The sequence below is a fragment of the Pholcus phalangioides genome, unplaced genomic scaffold (assembly GCF_987345545.1).
Source record: "Pholcus phalangioides strain wild (caught in Gottingen) unplaced genomic scaffold, Ppha-v1.0 ptg000039l_1, whole genome shotgun sequence".
Classification (NCBI taxonomy): domain Eukaryota; kingdom Metazoa; phylum Arthropoda; class Arachnida; order Araneae; family Pholcidae; genus Pholcus; species Pholcus phalangioides.
The window spans coordinates 4,760,672-4,785,089 of record NW_028301625.1 but is presented as its reverse complement, the minus strand read 5'-3'; the positions used below and the strand labels follow the sequence as shown (position 1 = coordinate 4,785,089).

The 24,418-nt window shown below is 34.8% G+C and overlaps 1 protein-coding gene across 4 annotated transcripts in view; it reads right to left on the bottom strand.

The window, feature by feature from the left end:
- LOC149065476 (acyl-CoA-binding domain-containing protein 5-like) overlaps positions 1-24,418 on the bottom strand; it is a 65,219-nt gene that overhangs the window by 19,272 nt on the left and 21,529 nt on the right. For 2 of the 4 annotated variants that reach the window (XM_089253969.1, XM_089253967.1), the window contains exons 1-5: positions 13,293-13,403; positions 9,173-9,293; positions 7,218-7,290; positions 5,004-5,169; positions 2,556-2,636 (exon numbers count right to left, since the gene is read on the bottom strand). In XM_089253969.1, the coding sequence (XP_089110095.1) occupies positions 2,556-2,636; positions 5,004-5,169; positions 7,218-7,290; positions 9,173-9,270 (418 nt within the window). In that variant the 5' untranslated portion in view covers positions 9,271-9,293; positions 13,293-13,403. Of the gene's footprint in view, positions 1-2,555; positions 2,637-5,003; positions 5,170-7,217; positions 7,291-9,172; positions 9,294-13,292; positions 13,404-24,418 lie in introns of those variants that run through there. The other 2 variants (XM_089253968.1, XM_089253966.1) reach the window with 1 other exon arrangement.

The following is a 24,418-nucleotide window of genomic DNA, read 5'->3' as shown; positions in this document are numbered from 1 at the left end:
GGCCTCGTGGTATCGTCCATTAAAATGAACTCAGGGCTAACTGCACCCCTGAAAAGGTGAACATAGGGCTCCAAGACCTCATCTCTATACCTCACACCAGTCACAGTGCCTCTTTCAAAGACATGGAGAGGTGTGCGGCCATCCAACATGATGCCTGCCCAGACCATTAAACCTCCTCTGCCATAATGGTCGATTTTGCGGACATTGGAGGGTAGGTAGCGGGCCCCTGGTTCTCTCCATATGAACGTACGACGAGAATCGGTGCTTAGGCTGAACCAGGACTCATCAGTGAAGAGAACGGTCGCCTATTGATCCATACTCCAATCTCTATGCTCTCTGCACCATGATAAACGGATTCTCCTGTCCGTAGAAGTGAGCGGGACGCAAACAGCAGGTCTTCTTGCAAACAACCCTTTCTCATGAAGTCTTTTGGATACACGGGTTCCTGTGGCTGCATGCATGTCACGAGAGAGCCGAGAAGCTGTAGCACTCCTGTTACACCTCGCTATAATAGACAAATGGCAATCTTTTCTGGCCGTCGTGGCTCTTGGACGACCTTGCCCAGGCTTTCTCTCGATGGATCCGGTATCCTGGAACTGTTTCCATAAGTTACACACAACGCTGGGCGTTAAATTGAACTCTCTACAAATCTGGACTTGAGATTGGCCTGCTTCTAGTCTCCCCACAATTCGCCACCTCATTCCATCATCTAAACGTTGGTGGTTACTCATTTTTACTGTTACAATTTGAAATTAACCGATTGCTGCAAAATAATTCTTCCACCAAGATATTCGCTGAGGTGTGCTAGCGAACGAAATGCGTCTTAACTTACGAGCGCTTATAAAGCCTGTTTCTCTACTGGCTCCACCTACACACACGTGTATACTTACGTATTTGACGTAAAAGATTTGCATTTTTGTCTAGAAGCAGTGGTTTTACATTCAGTTCAGTTCTTTTCACGAAATTCGATAAAATATGCAAATTCTCTTAATTTATTTCACCAAAGTATAACAAACATTCATGTAAATGTATGAATACAAATACAAAAAATATTATTTTTATTAATTACAAATTATTTCAGCAAGAAAACTGAGTTTCTATATCAATCCCTCCTTTTGAAACAAAGGAAATTAAATTGCGTGTCTGAAAATAAATTACAGTTCAAGCGGTTAAGAATCAAGCTATGAATGCAACCATGATGCAATTTTTAAGGTCATGTGGTGGACAGGCCGAAAAATTTCCCTTTTGAAGAATTTCGCCACTGACCAATCAGCCCCCAGCTAAAAATGAACAACAACACATTGTTGACAAGAGGGGGAAGAGGAAAATAAATTTTAGAATGACACTAGCCTGAAAAAATGGTGGAGTTCATTTAAGGAAATGTAAACATGGTTGCAAAGAAATTATTAATACATAATGCTTTTTGAGAGCCATGTTGCAATAAAAAACTGAAGCATATTCATACTTAATTATCTGATATGATTCGATTCAAAGATTCTTCCACGGGGATGAAGCACATTGTCCCCTCCTCTACAAAGAGTGGTGGCTATGCTATATATGTTATGGTGAAAGTGCTAAGGAGCTGCTATTATGAATAATCATTGGTAATTTCGGTAATTTTGATAAATTTTGCTCACATTTACAGTGAATCTATTACATTTATAGGTCATTATGGATAATTGTCAATCTATGGTTAATGCGATAAATGAGTTATCGTTATGCTTACATTATGTATGTAAGTAAAGCTAACATTAAAAGACTAACAATAATTTTTATAATGTGCTTCATGTTTACTTAAATTAGTTTTCATGGCAAAATGCACATGGCACTCACTGTATATGCATCGCATAGCTGCTTCGTGGTCGAATAAAAAAATAATAGTGATCAGATAATACACAGTAATAGTAAAAATTGACATAGCTTCTGTATGTTCGCTTTTCTTTATATACATTAAAGTGTATGGGGAAAAAAATGTAGCAGCAGGTTAATAATGATTTTTATATTCATGTGCAATTACATTTTGGTCGATTAGAGCTTTTTCTCACATATATTGTGTTACAAATACAATTTTCTCTCACTTTTTAAGCTTAGGAAAATTGTCAAATCTATAATTTCCCATAACACTATTACCAACATATATGTTCTGTATATAGACTCCAACACTGTTTTTCACTCTCCCACACAACCTTTCAATAACTTTTTTTTTTATAAAAGTTTGACGAATTCCTTATTCAGCAATAAAAATTCATCTGTTGAATACTTTTTAATTTTTTAAAATATGATCGTAAATACTAATCATAAAAAACTTCTATTAAAGAAAGAAATTACATCATCTTGCATGGAAGAAAAAAATTGTCTACTAAGAATCAAGCTAAGAAGTGGGGTCACCCGATTCTTAACAACGGAAGGAAAACAATTCTTAGTTAAGAATCTGGTAGCAAAATTGCCTCTCAATTCTTAACTAAAGATCAAATCCATAGTTAAGAATTGGATTCTTACCAAGAATCAGAAGGTGGTACACCCTCTGGACTGAAAAATTTTAAGAAAATAAATACCTTCTGACGATTCACTAGAAATATCAGAGTCTCCCTTTCTCCCAATCTTGAACATGTTCACAAAATTTGTTTTGTTTGTATCTGTAAAAGGTAAAGTAACTGCTAAATTAAATTTGTTTTTACACATAGAAATTTATCACACCATTCACTCATGTGAACATTTTGTAACTCTCCTGACTGAGATTCTTTTATATATTTTTAACTTGCTTTATGTTCACTGGTTAGTGGTTCTTAACCACTGTGCCTTTGAAGGCTTAAGGAAGAAAAAGGAGGGGATGTCTGAGATTTTTCACAAGAAAACACAACTCATTTTTTATGGCATCCCCCCCTCACATTAACCGACATGCTATAAAAGTTGGAGGAAATCAGTTTTTTGAATGGCAGAGTCTGGTTCACTCTTGGCATTCCAGGAAAAAATGAGTTTTAATAAACATCTTAGAATAAATTCAAAAGACCAATATCAATTTGTACTAACAATTGAATAAAAAATCAAATTGGAATAAAGTCGAACTTGGTTAATTCAAAGCTCAAGGGGACAACAAACAAAAAAATTAAAAAAAACTCGATAATTATAAAAAAATGTGTTGAATACTATGTATCACATTACTATGCTATGCCAGTTTTCTCATTACTGCAACTAGTGTTTGTATATAAAAAACAGTCTTGAAATTTATATTTCATTTGCAAACACATAATTTTAATTTGTTTTCTTCTGAATCATCTTAAAAATTATACAAAATCTGCAAGTATCATTGATTATTTTTGTCACACCACGTTCATTTTCTGCACACGAGGGATAATTAGACCGGGACCTACAATTTATTGCTGATTCCGAACCGCAGGCTTGTTTTTTTAATATTCATCGAGAGGTTGGTGCACTAACCGCTCGATGGGGGACTCCCTGTGGTAGCAATTTTTTCTGCGGTCATGTCACTGTTTCTGTTGTACCCCTGTATCAGGAAAGTTTTCTGACAAGGACAAACCACGTATCAAACTCGTAACACCTTTAAACATCCTTTGGTACTTTAGGCGAGTATCCGACATCCATATTTTTACGGGCATCTTTTTCTCAGCCACCTTGTTGGGCATTTTGCCTGTTGTGGCGTTATATTTGTATCTTATCGACCTGGGCTACCACCCCCAAAGCTGCAAATATATTTAAAGAATGAAAGATTCACCAATGTCTGCATCCGTACGTAATTAAATCACGATTCTTTTTTTTTTTCAGAGTTAAACAAGAGTAAGAACCTCTTTTGGACATGGTGGAAAATGTTGCCAACTAATTCAAAAATAAATGAACAATAATGCTAGAGACACATGAATCTACAATGCATTTTACTAGACAATAAACTAGGATTTCAGCAACCCAGATTTTTGAACATTCAGTCTGTGGAGAAGTTGATTACCACACATGCACAAACTTTCATATCTTCCAGAGCAGTAGCATTTGTATCTGCCATTAGCAGGTTATAATGAAGTCAACGAAGATTTGGCAAAACCCCACCTTCCCTCAGAAAAACAACAGCTAGTCTGTGGAACTGGAAATGAAATTGCTTTTTACATTGAGCCACATAAAAAAAAATTCAGATTTTGTCAATTGTAATTTTTCTGCTGTTTTACTATGGGCATACTAGTTTCAGAAAAAAATCAGAACCACACAATAAAGAAAATAATGACTAAAAGTTAGCCAGGAATTCGGAAAAAAAAGACATTTCGCCCATGACACATCTGAATCAAACTTCAAATTATCCAAAACTAGTAAAAAAATTTAATTAAACCAGTAATTTAAACATTAAATGGGATATGAAACTGAAGGGGAATTCTTAAAATTCAAGTTAATCAAGTTCGAATTAACTAAGTTCCACTGTAATCACTTTTTACTGAAGCAAACGTGTTTTGCCCAGGAATTTGATATAATGATAGTAAAAAAACTGAGGCAATATTTACTATTGATAATTTGGTTATCATCAACCTAATACAAAATATTAATACTGTATTTGCATATGTTTTTCTGCATGTTCAGGGATTTAAGAAATATGGCATCACTTGTGTATTACATCACCATGTTTTTAGAGCAATTCTTCAATTTTTCGCTCTGCTTATTTTAAACTTGCATACATGATCAAGGAATACAAAAATACTGAATCTAATCTACATGAGAAAATATACTTGATATACAACATTGAATTATCTGATCATAAAACAGAAAAGATCCTAATGCAGAGAACAGAGAAGGTTCAAATCAGCACTATGAAAAAACCCAGCCTGGGTAGGTTTTATTCAAAAACGTTTTTTAAAAAAAAAGGGGGAAAATTATATTTTTATTTTCTAGTTGAAAATTATCTGACATAAGTGGTCATAAAATAACTTTGCAGATACACAAGCCCTTGGCAGTTGCAAATATGATAAAATGTGAAATTGATACCAACTACTTCAGAAATTACACACCTTCTTGTCCATTCTGAGGTGTTTCAGTGTTATTTAATTTACTAGGTATCTTCCCATTTGTCTTAAGATGTTTTTCTTGGAATTCTTTAGGCGCTAAGGATATATATGGACCCATTAGGTGTACATAGTCTTCTGCCCTTTCATCGAATGGCTCAGATTTCAAAATCTGTCAAAAGAGTAAATAGAATGATCTAGTTTACAACATGGTTGGCAGGTTTTGATGCATGATAGTTTTTGATGGTTTAAACTGTATTTTAAACTTTCATGTCAAAAACCTCAAATATTGCTTTTTAATATAAAAATTCCTATTGAAAATACACACATTGATTACATGCACTGTTAAAAGTGATTATGTTAAACAAAGAATAAATACTTAAAATGATTATAAAATATTTTTCTACTCTCTTACAGAATTATTTTGGACAATATATATATAGGTCATTCCCAAAAAAATGTACATTCCACATTTTTGAAATGAAAAATTCAAAGTTGAATTTTCGAAATTGATCTCAAATTACACACACACAATGACTAAGTTTAATATTTAAAATATTTTTCACTTTTATTTCGTAATAATATTTTATTTTTTGGGCTTTATGACTGAAAGTCATGGATTTTATCCACTCTGTTATGAAAACAAATATCTCTGTAAAAAAGTAATTATAGACGTGCCAACTTTTGGAATCCAGAAATCCGGAGATTCTCCTAAAGGGGGTACCCCCCCCCCCCCGGCACTCATCATAGACTCGATCGAAAAAAAAATTTTGAATGTGTTTTAAATCAATTAAGAAAAAGTTCCATTCCCCCCAAGGCAGGTTCTGCATTGCCCCACCCGAGCAGAATATAATTCCATGTCAGCCTTTCCATGCAGAATAGAGAAATCATACTACATATACTGTTCATAAAACATAAGTTTCCTTTCGTGGATGCTATCAGTGATTGATAATCTTGGGTATATGAACTCTTAAAAGCTTTATATTTAGCTTTATATAGCTTAAAGTTTTATATATTTTCTTTCGGAAGACATATTTAATCGGAGGAAACAATTAAACAATTAAAAATCAAAATACAAAGCTGCTGATGAAAAAACATGTTTACCGCACGGATGTTAATGGAATACAATAACGATTATACAGGAATTTCGGCAACCAAGGTCATGCCCCTGATGAATGATAGCTGATAAACGCTACCACGATACCAGAAGTTTAACGCTCTATTTCGAGCCATAAGCGAGCTTAAAGGCCGGGGTACCGACAAACAAAGTCACTTCTTTGCCAGTTGCTTAAATGCGGTCACCAAGACTTTTTTTACTGCTGCTCGATGGAAATGACCTCGGCTGTACTCTATCGGCGTATTTTCTAACGACAACGGCAGTCATTGACGTCATGACAACGTGAAAGCTTGCGTAAAATTTAATTTTCTGTGAAAATTTGGAGAAATTTTAACAAATCTGGAGAGCGGGAAGAAGGATGAAAAATCTGGAGTCTCTCACCTGAATCCGGAGAGTTGGCAGTTCTGTAATTATTATTATTTCCGCGGTTTTATGTCTTAAAATAATGAAATCATTTTATTTCTTACGCATATGCTGAAAAAAAAAGCAGTTGACTGACATATTTGACTTTTTTCTGTCCTTTTGATGGTTTTTCATTTTTTCAAAATAGCACTTAAAACATTTATTTTTTACATATATTTAGCTACTCAAAATCAAAGCTTTTTATTTCTGACAGACATGGGTTGGTAAATTATAATTTGACATCTTAATTTGAAGTGTTCTTATATTTTTTTGCCTGTGAACTACAAAAATGTTTCCTGCAACAGAGTGGACATCATTATAACAGGAAAAACTACGGAATGGTTTGATATTTTTCAATTAAAGATTATACTTGACCTCTTCCAAAATTTCTTCAATTGGTTATAATATGAGTACAGATATAAACATCTGCTGTACTCTTTTTATAACAGATGTTAATTTCTATTATTATAAAAAATTATCTAGATACTTAAAACAATACTCTTATTAATTATAATATTAATTATATATAACTAATATTGCATAATATTAGGATATATCTAGCAATAAAAATATGCTAAATTGTAGGACTAAAATGTCATTTAATTTGGTATTTGATAGTTACCACTATGTATGTAAACCCTATTGTTTTTTAACTTCAAATTTGGTTTAAGTCATTCATATGAATGGAAAATAGTATCTACCTGGACAAATTCACTAACATAACGCTCCATCGCTTCTTCTTTTGACATGTCTTTAATGTTGTTCCAAGCATCCCTAAGATGTATTAAAAAAAAGTTCAGTACTTTTTACAAGATTTTTCAGTAGGTAACACTTCAGAAACATTTTTATCATGACTCAATCCTGATCCACATAACATGAAACTTAACCTTGATTCAATGACCATCATTCCACAATCTTCTCAATTTAAAAACAAAATTAAATGGCACAAAAAGAACGTAACTGATATCTATGACACTTGTTTCTGAATTAAATGACTGATTTTCTTGATTTAATAGTTGAATTTAGAAGTCTCACTTCTTGAACAATGTTTGAATACAGTTTTTTCAGTGACAACTTGTTTTTTTTTAAATACCTGAGTTTACTATATCTGTATTTGCATACTGACCATTTTCTACAAGGAGAAATGGTTTTTTATTCACCTGATCACCTATGAAAATTGATTCTCTCTCTACTGTTGGAATAATTGTTGCATACAGCAAAATCCCTCTTTTGTGGATGCCGGTGGGACAAAGTAAAAGAAGGGGGAGTGACTGTTGATCAGCAGATTGAAATGCAAACTTTTATTATACAAGAGATGATTAGCCATATTTTCTTTATGGCCAAATAATGTCTCTAATATTTCGGTTGCATAATTCTTATTTTTTAAAAATAGAAATAGGCCTATAATAATTATATGTCACTGGACCTTCTCCTAGCTGCAAAGGAAAGGAGTGTATTGACGAAACAAGGTTTGAGCTTTCTCGATAAAAGAAACAAAGGTTTGTACTACAATCAGTCGGCAAAAGAATGCTTCCATCTTGCATTTAGTCAATAGTTACACATGGGAGGGGGAAAGATTCTACAGTCAATGTGCATTATAACGACCTCCATCATCCCATTGAAAATGAATGTAACATTGGAAGGTCATTATATCGAAAGCAAAAACGTATAGGTTATTCATTATATCAAAATATTTGGGACTTTTCTATGCACTCTTGATTTAAAAATCCTTTTCATCAGACCAAGGCGATTATTCCCAAAGCAGAATGTTTAGCACTATTCTGCGACGAGCCCTCACCTGACTGGAGATGTTCTGCGGTAAAAATCCCCATACATGTAATAGTGTTTTTTTCCCTTTTTCTTAGAAGTCTTCCAAATTGTTCTGCGACGTACGTCGCGGATTTTGGCACATTCTGCTTTGGGGGCGATTATTAGATCAAGCTTTCCTCATATATGAAACACTAATATTTTTTAAATGTGACAAAGTAATATATTAACTGAAAATACATATAGGTGCATATATGTTACCGTGAAAGCTCGAAAGCCGTTAATGTGCACATTACCTAGCTAATCTGATTTGCTCCGTTAACGTGTGGAATCAAGAGTTTTCCGCATTTTACCTAGGTAATGTGCATATTAACAGCTTCCGTATCGTTAAAGTTCAAAAGTTTGTTTCTCTCATTTCCTTCCCCCTCCACTTTTACACTCATTGCTATGACAACGAAAGTCTCTTAACCAATGTATCGATGCACGGCCTCGGTCAGGTATGGCTGACTCTCGCCAATCTCGTTGAGAAAAATATTTTTTAACGTATAACGCAATGCTTGTAGAAAAAATTGCACAGTCAGTAACAACTAGCTAATGAAAAAAAAAACCATCATAGATACTTTCAGAAATTAAAAGATACTTTCAGAAATTAAAGTGCGGTTTTTGAAATATTTTTTTTTTGGATTGAAAAGATCTTATTTTCACTTTAATGAGTGCCTAGTAGTTACGTAATGTGCAGATTATCTAGGTAATTTGAGAAATGAAACAATTTTCTGCACATTAACGGATCACCCTAGTTAATCTGCACAATACCTAGATAGTTTGTAGAATAACTGATTTCTGCACTTTAGCGGTAACATATATAAAATTTCAGTGCTTTAATACTTACCACTTGGCTTTACCAATGTAATCCCAAAACGCTGGCTTTGGTATATCGCATGGTCCTTCAGTTGCTTGTTTGAAGTATGAATAAAATTTCAGTTTCATATCATTGGAAGGCTGGAAATTTCCTGTTCAAAAAGTAAAAAAATCAAATAACTTACAGCTTAAATGATGGGGAAAAAATCATTAATCATCAATATTAAAATAAGAAGGAATGATAAACTGAGCTTCTTCAAAACCAGACTATTCATTAAAATTATTTAACTTTAATATTTGTACAATGGCATGGCTGGCGCAGTGATAAAATGCTCAAATACCACTGCAGAGGTTCTCACCAGATTTGATCCAGGGCCGTAGCATACCTTCTCAGGGCCCCGGGACACACATGCTCTTGAGGGGAGCCGCTTAAAAAGGAAAAAATTATGCAAAATAAGCGTAAATTTTTTCCCTAGTTACAGTAATGGTTCGATCCCAAAGATAAAAAAAAAAAAAAAAAAAAAAGATTCCTTCCCTGCCTAACCTGAGGCAACCACAGATGGTCCCCTGTCCACAAAAATTGTGATAGAGAGTTTGGTGACATGGGAGAGTGATACATGAACATGTATAACTACATCTGCTTGTCTGGTGATTTAAAAGATTGTTGCACACACAACACCACACATAATGATGTAGGCGACCCAAATAACAACACAACTTGTCTCTTCTGGTTTCTAAAAACAGTAAAAAATTGTGTTAATGCTTTCTTTCTCTTTTAACTGAACACAACTCAGGTCTATCACAATGGGCAATTTACTACCTAGTGAGTTGTGCCGGAAGTGTAAGTGTGTGTACCTAACCGTCTGAGTGCATGTCTAGTGTTGTGTCTGATTTTTCAGTGCTGCCATCTATATTTCAGAAATGATGTGAGTGAAGTGTGACGATTGAATATTTGTACTCTCTGTAGTCCTGTTACTCCCTATGATGAGACTTTTTAACGCGGAGATGGGCTCGCATTCAATTCACGCCTCGAAGTTGGGAATCAAAGAAAATTAACTTAGCAAACCACTACTGTGGCACAAGTGGGCAGAGATGCCATTGACTCGCTATAACACGTCAAATACCCGGAACTTCGGAAAAGGATGCATAAAATTTTTTTTCAAGTGTCCTTTCCTAATTCTAAGAAGGAAAAAGTAGAAAAACATCCCCAAACCTTTTCCCTTTCTATTTACCATGTATCATGATCGCACAATCTTGAAATGTGGTTTTACTACTTTGTACACTGTACTGTATTGATATACATGCAGGTTGTTGAAGAATAAGAGGGATCTAGTTGCTTCCCTGAATGAGGGGCCCGTGTACAGAAGTTCCAAATTTCGGATTTTTTATTACCCTGCGGATTTTCTCCCTTCTGGTTACATATGGGAAATTACGGTACTTTCGTGGCTATCTACAGGCATTCAAAGACCGTATCTATATGGCGTAAATTCGTCTTGTTCCTACAATATTGGGGATGCACATTTTTTTTAATCGTATAGAATTGGAACGCCCGTTCAAATTATAAAACTTTCCCCGATATCGTGGAAAAAAACAAATCTGTAAAAACTCAACCTTGAATATCCAGTTTTGTCATCTAGCTGCTATGTGGTAGTCACCGTTTCACATCGCGAAAATCACGCGTGTGTATGCAGAATCGGTTTTTGGAGGGACACAAGGATCTAATTCTTTACAGAAAGTCTGGGTCACTAACACTCAAAAATAATTTTAAATCAACAGATAGTATAAAAGAAATTATTTTATTACAATATTTTTATTTTCTACAAAAATATTTTTAGTTTTTGATCTTCGCGGGGGGGGGGGGGGGGGAGGGAGGGAGGAAGAGGCCCTTTATAATTCCCCGAAAATTTTGCTTTCGGTGACAATCCGGCTTTGGAACCTGCGATTGCTTTTATAAGGGTTTCAAATTTTCAGTTGGCTATTCCTTTGAAAAAACTTCTGGTTGCCACGGCGATCACACAGACCCACAATGCAAATATGCATATATTAAACTTCAAATGCGCACATTACCAGTTTGGAGGATAGATGCAGGGCCGCAACTGGGAGGGACAGGGACAGGCGGGTCTAGTGTCCTGGGCTCTGGACAAGAGGGGGGCACCAAAAAAAAAAATTCAACTTTTATAACTGCTTCTTCTACATTACAAGGGTGTGCCAAAATGTGTACTTGTCCCGTTTGAGAAAGTATCTAGTAGTGGCGCTAGATAGATGGCACCACCTACTGAACACACCAAATGCTGACCACACACACGTAAGCACACTGTTAAGTTTCTCCAACACAAATCTTACATAGCTTCCATATTCAGGTGTGAAAATATGTGACAGTTAAATGGCGACAGATCAGAGTGGTGGACCATCAGGGAGGGAAAATAAAATAATTTTACCAGGAAAACCAAAGTATGAATAGGGGAATCAGAAGATAAGTGTCCGAGAGACCATCATAAAAAACATTGTAAATAGGAAAACACTTTAAACAGGAAATCTTAATGAGAATTACTTATTGTTAGGACCACGAAAATAAGTTGTACTAAGTGAAAAAACGTTCTAAATGGGAAAAACGTTATAAGCGGGATGAACTGTACTTTGTTTCAGATTAATTACATGTGCAGAATTCCATACATTAAATTCTCAGTGCTAATGAGTTTCTTTGCAAGCTTTTCCTACTAGTAGACAATGAAAGTAAATGAACCTTTGGATAGAACATGTTTTTAGAAATGAGTTACTTGATTCACGTCTTCTTCTTCTCCTATCCAGAACATGACCCACCGCTCAGTCTCAACAAAGAAATATAAGCAGGTAATCAAAGACCTGGGACATGCTGGAAGAAAATTCATAGAGATACCAGTGAATTATGGGGGCATAATTTTTTTTCAAGATAAATTTTTTTTGAGGGACTCACTTCAGTCAAAAATGACCCAGATTTTAATTAATAAGGGACCCAGGTAAATTAGAGTACAGTGGCATCTCTGAGTGGAGTTCAAATCCGGGACCTTGCGATGAATGCTGATAGACTGGAGTTGTGGATGGTTAGAAATATCTTTATGATAACTGGATCGAATCTTATACAATGTTCCATTTTATTAAATTTTGGGTAGAGAATCTTTTACATGTTCTTTTGGCTGCTTGACATGAGCTGTGAAACAACTGTGGACTACAGCAACAACATATGGAAAAATGTCCATAGTGGATTTGAGAGACTTTGAACAAGAAGATGCACAATCCTGGCAATCATTGAGAAGATAAACAAGTGTTCATGAGTTGATGAATTGGAAATTTAAAATCACCAGCTGGCAAAAAAAAAAGGCAAAATCTTGGTGCTCACGAGTGATATGCTTTCACCTCCTCTATGCTTTCACCTATAATTTTTTACTCTTAAGTTATTAATTGATACCTTAAATAAACATCCCACTCAAGTTATAGCATACTGATTTAAGTTTGCCTATGCCAGTTACTATCACTTCTCTGATGGTGATGGGCACACAGGCAGTGTTTGTGATTTAAAAAAAGACCTCTTAACTTTATGTGACAGCAATGTCTTATTCTTTACACAGGATCAAGGAAGAGACAAAAATATCACGATAACATACAAAATGAAGAAATCCTTCACGTAATTTCAGTTGAAGAACAATCTCCCCATATATATATTACAAAGATATTTTTAATATGATCTTTATTGAAAAATTCACCAGTAAAATTCAGCTAGATTAAATAAAAAAATTTCCGATTTTTGTATTTATTACTTTAAGGCTTATAAGACTCAAAATGATCTATTTTGTGTACATGATTTTCATGTTTAAAGATTTCAAAATAATGGGATTCCTTTCCTCCAATTGAAAATGTTTTTTTCCAATTTTTAACTTTTTAAATTTTTTTAACACAAGCAAACGTAGCATGAGATAGCAAACTGAAAATTAGTAATTGTATGTTATTTCAGAGTTTTGGAAACTTCTTGGGAAAGTTTTTTTTTTTTTCAGATCTGCTTCTGAATCACATTTTCACAACTAGACAATAACTGAACAAGTCACACTGACATTGATAGAATAATAAGTTAAAAATAAGAGGAAAGAAAATGATATATTTAATTTAAACAAACTTGCCTCATTGATTGTCATTTACTCTTTTAGAATTTTAAGAAAACGAACTGAAACAAAACCAGTTCAAGAATGAGTAATACGTGGGTTGAGGTGTTGACAGAATTCAAATCCGATTTCGTACAGTCCGGTGGTATTGGTCTTGTCGCCTAACGGCAAAATTAATGGATGGCCATAAATGGCCGATTATTCTCCCTGTAAAAATTTTTATGAACGTTCGTAAACGCACATGGAAAATACACACGCCCGAATATAAAGTTGAATCACGTGACGTATCTTCCGGGACATTATTTAACTCTTTATCCCTTTTTAATTTTCTGCATGCTGACTATCCCGTATTCGTTTCATGTCGCGCATTTGGACACAGGGTGGATAATCAACCATCCAATAATTACACACGTGATTCTTTGTGAAAAACTAATTCACCGTAAAGTGTTTTTTGTTTTAGGATCGGACTAATATTTCAGGAGTTATATGACGTTTTGAATTTTTTGACGTGCCAAACACCCAACAAACGTGAATTTCTCTCGCAGCAGAAAATTGTCAGTGAACTGATCAATTGAAAATTAACTGAAATATTAAATCCCGTTATAGAAGCCTTCTTTCACTATTGGTAGTGTAATTTTATCGCCACTGGTGGTCGAGTGGTCATAGTGACGGATTCGCATCTCGAGGATCTGGGTTCAAACCCCAACGTCGCCGCAGTGGTGGTCGGCTGAAGTTGGTTTTCTGCGGTTCTCAACTTCGAGGTGCGAATGCGAGCCGATCTCCCTATTAGTCTCGCCGCAGAGCAACAGGTCTACAGCTACTTTTTCAATTCCTGGAACTGAAAAGAGTGTCTCTGGTGTATTGGTTAGCGCACTTGCCCGGTATACAAGGGGACCCAGGTTCGATTCCCGGAGGAGACAAATCACTTTTCTTTCTAAATATCAGTTTCGGCATAACATCCACAAAATTCAATTTCTCATTATATTTCGGGCCGAAAAAATACCATCTCTTTGCGAATTTTGTTAGTTTTTACTGCTCATGTACCTAACAATATTATATTGTAGATCAAGCAAAGTTGACCGAAACAAATAGTTTGAGAGTTTTGTGCTTCCAAAAATTTGCCGCCCAGCCCCTCCCCCCAGTTCCGGCCCCTTTTTTTTCATTTAACAAAAATTTGGAACACGTACGTTTTCTTGTGAAGCTGTACTCAAATGAGTACAGTGGGTGCAAATGGGTTAAAAGAAGAAAATCAAATGAACACAGACGTTGAGCTCGTTTGCATCGTTCGTGACGATTTGTGCTTTGATGAAAGCAAAAGCATTTTCATTTTTTGGTATAACAACCAGGTAAACATTTGAAAAGTGCACACACACACAAGAAAAAAAAACTGGTGTTTGCCTTCTCGATTTCTCTTGAGCTTAATAGCATTATTAACAGCTTCAAAAACGGCAAGTTACACGTTTTTGGTGAATTTGGCAGGATTATGAAATAACCAATTTTTAAGGCGTAAACTCCATAATTATTGGTCAAATCAAAAAAAACTTTTTGTGTGAAAACACTTTTCCACATTAGTTTTTCACAAGGAATCACATGTGTAACTATTGGGCGGTCGATAGTGTTCATCTTGTATAAATAACCCATATCTCATGATTTTCTGCCTGATATGTCGAGGGAGTGCTTGACTAGTGGGAGGGGGACTCATCCGGCCGGGTCACCAGTTGTATTTTTTCTCGGCACAACCACGTCCTCTTCGGGGCACTGAGCTAACATCACTTCAGTGATAGCCTGGTTGTGTTAAATTATCCTGTTTCCGGGACATTTCCGTATTTTTCACGTATTTTCAACGAAGCCAACTAGAATTTTTATTATTCATTAAAATCACAGGAGGATAAAATTATCTTCCTAACTCATAAATTATACATTACGATAATTACGACAATAAACAAGAATTTATCTCACATATTTGTTTTGTTTAAATGTTTTATTTCATGGATTTAATTTTAATCCAGGAAATTCGCAATAGTGCTTCATTTTCCGTCGTTAGCGATTTTTCAGTGGTTTTAGCAATAGTTGGCATTTTTTCTTCTTTTTGGCATAATTTTTGGCAATAATTGGCGATGTTCCGTATTTTCCTGTCTTTGGAATCTCAATATCCCATATTTTTCTTGAGTAAATATGGCCTGCCTAAACTTGAACAATTCGTAATCATTAGCAAGTAAAATTGTTTTTACCCTCTAAAATGGGTGAAGAAGTTGAAGTCCATAACTTCAACTTACAAATTTTGAAATGCTTTCTAAAATTTCTGGTGCAGGTAATTCGGATATCACACATTTGATATTTTCTTTAGGTGAGGGATGTTAAGACAGCCATCTTGCCAAGTTCGAGGGGATCGAACCTATTTGGAGACTGTGCCGTCTTAAAGCATGGGGCCCAACAGTGCCTGAAGTGCATAAGGGGCCTCGTGATAATGGAGGAAGCATAAAAATTTGTAAGTAGGTACATACTTTCAGCTAATTAGGGGGCCCCCAAAATATCACTTTGTTTGAAAGGCTCATGGCGCTCTTGCGACAGCCCTGTTTGGAGCACTTTAACCTCAGTAAAGAATAAAGAGGACTCTAAACCGAATTGCCAATAACAAAATAGAATCGAAGTATGGAACAACATCGACGTATGAAAAATAAAAAAAATTAGATTAAAATTTTGCAAGGATTTTGGGACCTCGTTTGATTAGTGGTTCCATACGTCGGTGGCCCACGATGTAAAATGTTTTTAGAGACAAACGACATCAATCCGTACACTTTTTATTCAAAAACTATATATATATACTAGCACCAAAAAAATTTTCTCTGAAATTTTATGAATCTATTTTTTTCCCCCTTCAAAATTTGAATATCAGAGACAAAAGTCAATCACTATTAATAATAATTTAATTTACGTGCCACAAATTTGAAGAAAATATTGCACGTGAATCTAGATCCCGATTTAAATTTGGGAATAGCTTTTCGCTTACTATAAAATCTCCTGTCTCTAATTTATAAGAAAATTTGAGATTTTAATGAATTAAGATATTTTTTTAAACGTCAATATTACACGGCCAAAAACCAAACCATAAGAAATTTCCGCTTTTGCAAAGCTTAAACGGAATTTTTAATATAAAAATCTTTTGCGATCACCCTTGTGATTAGCCTTCAACGTTGATGGTTGCGATGAATTTACATCGGTTAAAAAAATCCTTTTAAACGTAGAACGCGATGACTTAAAATATTTAGTTTATGTAAAAAAAAACTGAGCACGTTTACGAAATTTACACATCGTGTAATTGGTAAATAGAGAACTCACTCACTAGACTATTTTGAAAAAATATCGATAATCTACTTTTTCAATCCAGTTTCCAAGAGTATTTAATACCGTACTTAAATTTCTGTCAAATATAATTATATTCTTTTGACAAGTATTTCGCTGCTTTTCTCAATAGGTTCTGCTAAAAACGGGGGAAAAAAATTAACGTTTTTATTAAAATGAGTCACTGATACGGTAGGTCATAGAAACCGAAATCGCGTTGACTGTAATAACGTTATTAGAGGTGTAAAAACCCCTTATACCTCCTTCCTCTAAGAATCGAATAGCGTAGAAAACATAGGCATAAGATTAAAATGGTTATAAAAGTATTGTATCTACGGTAGAAAAGGAGACCGTCTGTAATGCCAATAAAAACTGAAATTTCATCACAATTGGTTGGTATCTTTTGTACCCTCATCGCAGTCGAAAATCGGAATATTCGCTGTAAAGCCGGTATTACACTATAAAAGTTTTCTAAAAGTCCTTTTATAAAACTTGAAAAATTCAACCAATAAGATTATAGGTTGCATTTGCTCGAATGTAACCTATGAGCTTTATTGGTTGAATTTTTTGAGTTTTATAATAGGGATTTTATCAAACTTTTATAGTGTAAACTGTAATACCGGCCTAAAACAGGATTTGCTTAAAAATTCACAAACAATGAAATTTCGCGGATCGGGTTCTAATAGCGAGGAAATGTTCACGTAAGAAATGAGCAAAATTCCATGGGGATTTCGGTTAAAATTTTCTATCTCCATAATCGTCGTCCGAATCGAGACAATTTGCAATAAAACATGATTTAGAGAGAACGATGTCTCTCCGCTGTTTATACAAAGTACAAAAGACTGGATACCAAGCGGACATTTAAGTTCGAAAAGAAAATTCACATGCCTCCACGGGGAATCGAACTACCAACCTCTCGCAGCACGGGCGATTGCTCTACCATTAAAAAAAGCTACAGAGGCCTAAAATTTTCTCCCCTTATATAGAGCAGCGTTTCTCAACCTTTCTGATGTCACGGAACCTCTGTAGTGAAGGTCAATGTACCGCGGACTCCCTCTGGTGAACGTCAATGTTCCGTGGACCCCATGCAGCGTCAGAAGGTCAATTTTGATACCACTTTTTCATAAAATCCACAAAATGTATTCTTTATAATTTGCATATCGTAAAAAATTGAAGAAATAAATTACAACTTCACAGCAAAAAATTCATGCAATGTTAGTAAATGGAAATGATCCCGCGGACCTCCTTATAGAATACTACAGTATAAGGACACTCGGGGGTCCGCGGACTACAGATTGAAAAACACTGCCTTAAGAACATGTATGAACGCCATGCGCGGTCCCGTTTAGCAATAACATTAATTGTAGGCAAATGTAGCTCAGACGAAATAAAGACACACATCGATATGTGTCTCACATCGACACATCTGTGTACATCGATAACGGCTATACGTCCCTTACAAATAGGACGAAATGTTAGCTTTTCGTGCTATACACAACCAATGGAGCGCTCTGTAAGGTTAATTTTGGATTCACAGTCCGAGAAAGTGGTAAATGGAATCTTAACGGGTTGGCTAACGAGCAGTGTTGCCAACAGTCAAAAAATTTTCCGAACTTAAAACAACGAAGGGGTTGTACCCCTCCCACTAATTTTAGTCATTATTTGGATCACCATACGCCCTGTATTTCCCGGGACATTCCCGTATTCTCATGTAATTTAATAATAGAATACTAGTATACAGAGAAATTTTTGAAAAAGACTAGAAAAACAACTAGTAACTATAGACGTATTTTTTCCAACTTAAATGGCCAAAAAAAAAGAAGACCAGATCCAGTTGGAAAATAACTAGGTTAGCAATACCGCTAACAAGGATCGAGCATAGGCCTCAAATGTATTGAAAATTTATGTTAATACGCAAGTACAAAATATACAGATTAGGCTCAAGAGCAGGGCTCCCACTCAAAAAATTAGAAAAAGTAAGACGGGGCGGGGAGGAGTACCCCCAAGAAACATAATCATAGCATAATAAAAGAAAATCCCTGAAAATTGTATTTATATTTATTTTTTTAATAAAAAAAAATCAGCACTATTTCAGTACCCTATACTCGAGCCAAAGCAAAATGACAAATGACTCGATAACAAAAATAATTTTTGGCCACAGATAATTCTATCCTGTTCTCTTTACACAATATAGTACACTCTTTCTTTTCGAGGAGTCTTCCTAAGCCCAGTGTGTAAAATCTCTTCTTTGATGCACAGCAAATTATGAAGACATGAAAGTTTTTTAAGAGTGACGCTCCTTCACGAAAACTTCCAAAAGCACAGTGCAAAATGCGTAAATTACAAGGTTTAATGTAAATAAGTCAAGGTGATGGTTTTACTGCGTTGTCCATCCTTTTCTTAAATACAAATACAAGAAAAATGCCCAACGAGGTGGCTGAGAAAAAGTTGACTAACAAATATGGATGCCACATATTTCAAAAATACAGTAACCCAATAAAAATGCAATTATAAAAACTATATATACATGATTCAGATTTAACACTAGAACCGCGGAGTGGGTCAATTTGACCCAAATCAAACTTTGTTTTCATTTATCTCAAAAACTTACCGGCAGATGTTAAACAAATTTCGTGACTTTTCATGATATCATATGAATATTAATTCACGAAAATTTCATTATATTCCCATTTCGTGTTCTAGAGCTATAAGCACTTATACCTAGAACCGCGGTTTGGGTCATTTTGACCAACGTACTGGTCTATAGGAAAAAAGGGGTCTATAATTTTCTTGGAAGCGGTTACCCTTTCTAAAAAGTATTTGCAAATGAAGATAGTGAAGAATAAAGGTCTTTCAAGGTCAAGGCCAATTCATTGTCAGAGCAGATTATCTTTTTTCAATGGAGGAATGGCAAGTAGAGCTAAATATTTTTTTTTTTCCTTTGTAAACTTGAATACCTGGAATTCTGACGAGACTCAATAAAGATTTTGGGGGAGTAAAAGTTTAACTCTAGAAAAAACGTGTAGTTGAAATTTCTGTAGGCAAACGATGTCACAGGAAAAGAATAAAATTCTGGCCTGCACCAAATACGTTTTGAATGGATTTCCAAATCTTGGGATGTATCAGCGTCCAACGAATCTCTCTCTCTTTCAGAGCACATAGTGATACAACTGATCAAGTCATTTGAGAACAAGGGCAGAAATGCCTCAACCGACACTTTTTTTTCACTACACTGAAGCTGGCTCAAATGCTAAAAGCCAAAAAATACGAGCTTAGTAGAGACGGTGAGACGAAATCGAAGAGCAATATTATCTGATACAATAAAGATAGTGAAACTACAGTTTTATAGAACAACGATGCCACAATTACAATTTATCAAGGAAAGAACAATATAAGTTCTTCATTATTCAGCACGCTTCATCTGGCAGTCGATATTGGCAGTAGTAGCCCCAAAAAGCTTCCACACACACAGAAACTATTTCCCCCTACAATTCAGCAAAGTGTAACGATCGTAGTTGTAGCAATCAAATGCCCAGAAAATATTTGGTGAAGGTGGCATATCACAGACGTTTTCTACAACATCCTGGACCTCACTATAAACATATTCCTGTATTTTTTATAGAGCAGTACAGAAGGCCAGAATTAGTTTTTGGAAAGCAGTTCCTCTAAAATCTTATTGAAAAACTGCGTTCATCATACGTGTTGCCCTTTCGCAAAAGTATAAATAAATAAATAAATTATTAATAGTAATAAATAAAAATAAACGATCTGATGTGTCAGGTAACATAAAAACGTGGAAACAAAACTGTTAATTTTTGCATGGGATGTGCAACTTCAACATGCGATGAATGTGCAAGAATAATATAAAAAAAATTTGCTCAACTGCTCATTATAAATTCTACTTATCAGTAAGAAATCAATACTTATTTGACAGAATCATATTATAGACTTTCTCATATTCAATTTGACACGCTTATTTTACATCTTTGTCCTATTATAAGATTACTGAAAAATGTTTTTGGACTGAATATAGTAAATAATGTATACTAAGTCTTATTTTTACTGAATTACATCATTTTTTAGCTAATTTTGAAGTCCATTATATATTCATAAAAAAATATAATTCTCCATTATGAATATGCAATTAAGCAACATTGAATAAGAGTAAGGAAAAACCCAGGAACCAAAAATAAATTCCTGTTTTTTCGCTATGAAATACCGTTTTTTCACAGTTTGGGTCAATTTGACCCAGTCCGCGGTTCTAGGTATACCGAAAGTGCCGCGGTTCTAGTGTTAAAGGGATTTGCTCACATTTTGCTGTTCACAATGCCAGTGTAATCATTTTTGACAAATTAAGCACTTTCATTTCTAGCTCTTCGCTGAGCATTGTAAATACTGTTTGTCTCTGTGCATGCCCTAAAAATACAGAAGACAATTGAATGCTATTGGGCAGCATCACAATCACCAAACCTAGAATAGTGTATATAACTTAGGCCTATGTATCCAATTGCTTTGTTATGCAAACTGTTGTTTCACCTATACACAAAATGTGCACCATAGTTTTGAATGATGAAAGTTACTGTCGAAGACCATGAAGTAGTAAATACAAAATCAGTTTTTCCCATCCAGACAGAGGTTTTTAATGACTATTCTACTTGTTGAACCCTCAAACTAAGCTAAAGAAAAATTAATAAACCAAATCATCCACATACACCCCCGAAATAACCTGAAAAACAATGCAATTTCTGCTTTGGCCGAATGATTAATTGAAATATACTACATTTGTATTATCTGGCAATATATCGCGTGATGATTCCCTCCTCAATTAAAATTAATTACACGAATTTTGTTAATAGGATTTTGTAAAAAAAGTAGGGCAAAACCTAGAAAGTAGGACAAGTGGAAGCTCAAGAGGCTCCAGAAAATGTTCGGGCCCGGTGTTTGTCGGAGACAGGAATGCTGCAGTCGTGCCACACACTAACCTCTAATAAACTGATGCAAATATTTGTAATCAAAAAAGAATGTAGATTAATGTAAATTGTAAACAACGATTTTGCAGCCAATAGAAAAAAGTCTCAATACTCCATTTAATTTATAAATTTTCTATATTGTTGGAAACTTTCAGGAAAATCACATTTTATAATATATTGTTCAAATTATGTTCCCTATGGGGGGGGGGGGGGCATAACATACCAACAGAAATCGATGAAATTTCGCGTATGTCCTATTATCATCAGAAGTAAACATTTCTGCACTATTAGAATTCAATCCACAAAATTTCGTTTTGTTCGCACATTTCGCAAACAAATTCTGTTTTAGAGCAAGTTTTCGGATTTTCGACCGTGATGAGGGGACAGATGATACCAATCAATTTAAAAAAATATATCTTTGGTCAATTCTCATTAGTATAAAAGGTGATCTTTTTTGTGTTATTAGATTGTGGTATATATAATTGCATTTTCGGTTTTTTTCAATTCCCCTACTCAACGGACGGGAAGCTACAATGGTTACGGTAGTCAAAACGGCGCGTATAATCAGCTTAAAATCGATTATACTATTCTCGTTCAACGTTACGTACTTGAGCAGTTCTATAATATTAAGAATACAGGGCGATTAAGAAAAGATGGGAAAAACTTTGTACACATCAATACAAACAATTGTCATCAAAAAATGCATGGTCTAACATGAAACGCAAACGCGCTAGCGCGTTTCGAAACGGCCGCTCCGCATACGTTAAAACGGCATTCCTGTTGAAATTTATCGGAAGAAAAAGAACACCATGCATGCAAATGTAACCCGGGGAAGAAGAAACCGTATGCGTCACCGTGAATAAAAGGTTTTTCCACCTCAAAGTTTTTCCCATCTTTTCTGAATCTTCTTGTATAAACGAAATTACCGTATTTTCATTCCCAATGTTGATGTTATTGTTTTGACTTAAATTTTAGTTTTGATATCCCATGATTTTTTTACCATGAAATAGCAAAAGTAGCATAAAAAATATCAAACAAGGAAAATTTTTAAATTGATTAAAAAAAAAAAAACATTTGCCGAAATTCCTAATTATTAATATGACGATTACGAAACAAACTAAAGCGGAGTTAAACATTATACATACGAGTTTTTTTTTCCTTTCATTAGCTCTTCCCATTACATTCGAATATTAATCAAAGCGATCAACGACTTGAGTTGAAAAAACGGCTCATTCTAGAGACTTTCATGTATATTGACATCCATCGGAACCGTTATACATTTTGAAAATTATGGGTAATTATATGGATAATAAAATACTGACGAGAAAAAAATGAATCGTCTTCTCTTCCCTTACCGGCAAGGTGTTTGTATGACTGACACGTCACGGGACAGACACGGATATCCAAATACGTAACTGATTTTTCATTGGATTAGATTTATCCTCACACAAAATATACGTATTAAAAGATGATGTCAGGATGATGAAGAAAGAAGATCCACCAAGGACGTTAATAGTTTTTTTTGGACCACCTTGCTACGTCATCATTCAGTTCCACTATATAGATAGTTAGTTTGATGCCCATTCCATTTTGGTATCTCAAAGTTATAACCACCCTCTCATGACAAGTAAACCACATAACCGGTAAAACGCTATCGTCAAGTAAACAGCATTGCCTGTTTTAGCAATGTCTACCACAAACACGAGAAAAGCGAAACTTACCAGTACTGTAAGACAAAGTTAATTATCAAAGTACAGTACTTTATGCCTAGATATAATGCGTTTGTGTCTCTTTGGTAATACTAAACAAGTACAAAAAAAATGTCAGTCTGTAAGTTGCATTTGCTCGAATGTAACCAATAAGCTTATTGGTAGCATTTTTCAAGTTTTATAAAAACTTTCATAAAGCTTTTATAGTGTAATCCCAGCATAAGGCCGGTAAAAGTTTTTTTTATAAAACTTGAAAAACGCAACCAATGAGTATTTCGGTTACATTCGAGCGAATGTAAAAATAGATTTATTGGGTGTTGTGAAGTTTTGTAAAAGATCTTTTATCAATCTTTTATAGTGTACACTTTTAAAGTTCCCCTATAAAAAGTTTAATAAAAGATTTTTGGTTGCAGTTTTCAAGTTTTAATTTTTCTATTTTTTCCCCCCTTCGTTTTAAAAATGTAACAGGATTCCACACTCGGCACTTTCTGCAACTGAAAAACGAGTTTTATATTCCACTCAGACAAGGTTGAACTGAGAACTCAGTTCCCCGCTTGCGATATGTTAAATTCATAGGGTTTCACCATATTCATTTAACCAGCACAAATTTCTTGGTTTAGTCACTTATGAAAGTGTATTTGTTATATAACAACCCGACCAGATACATTTGAAATATACTTAGTTTAGGTGCATGGTACTTAAAAATTTGGAAATTGTTGTCCGTTGTCTAAGTCATCGTGTTTCCAAAGCTTCATTACACTCGGTATTTTTTTTTTCAATTATCAGAAATCACTTCCCCATGACACAGTAATAAGTGTGATGGAAAACAAAAATTCCCATAATTATTTTCATATAGACTGGGGAGCGGGTGTCTAGGATCATTATATTCAAAAATCAAGTCTATACAAGCGAAAATATTCGAACATCTTTGGTTGCGCAATCGACTAAAGCATTGAGAATAGTCACGCACCAATGATTACAAACACAATGAATCAGTGACCAATGTCTTAAAACATGAGCTATAGGAAGTTCCAAGTCTAGACTACTCTGCTTCTGTTTGTTTTGCAGATCTTGTTTCTATCCCGATACAAGAAAACTGGTTGAATTTTTGTCTTTCTTTTAA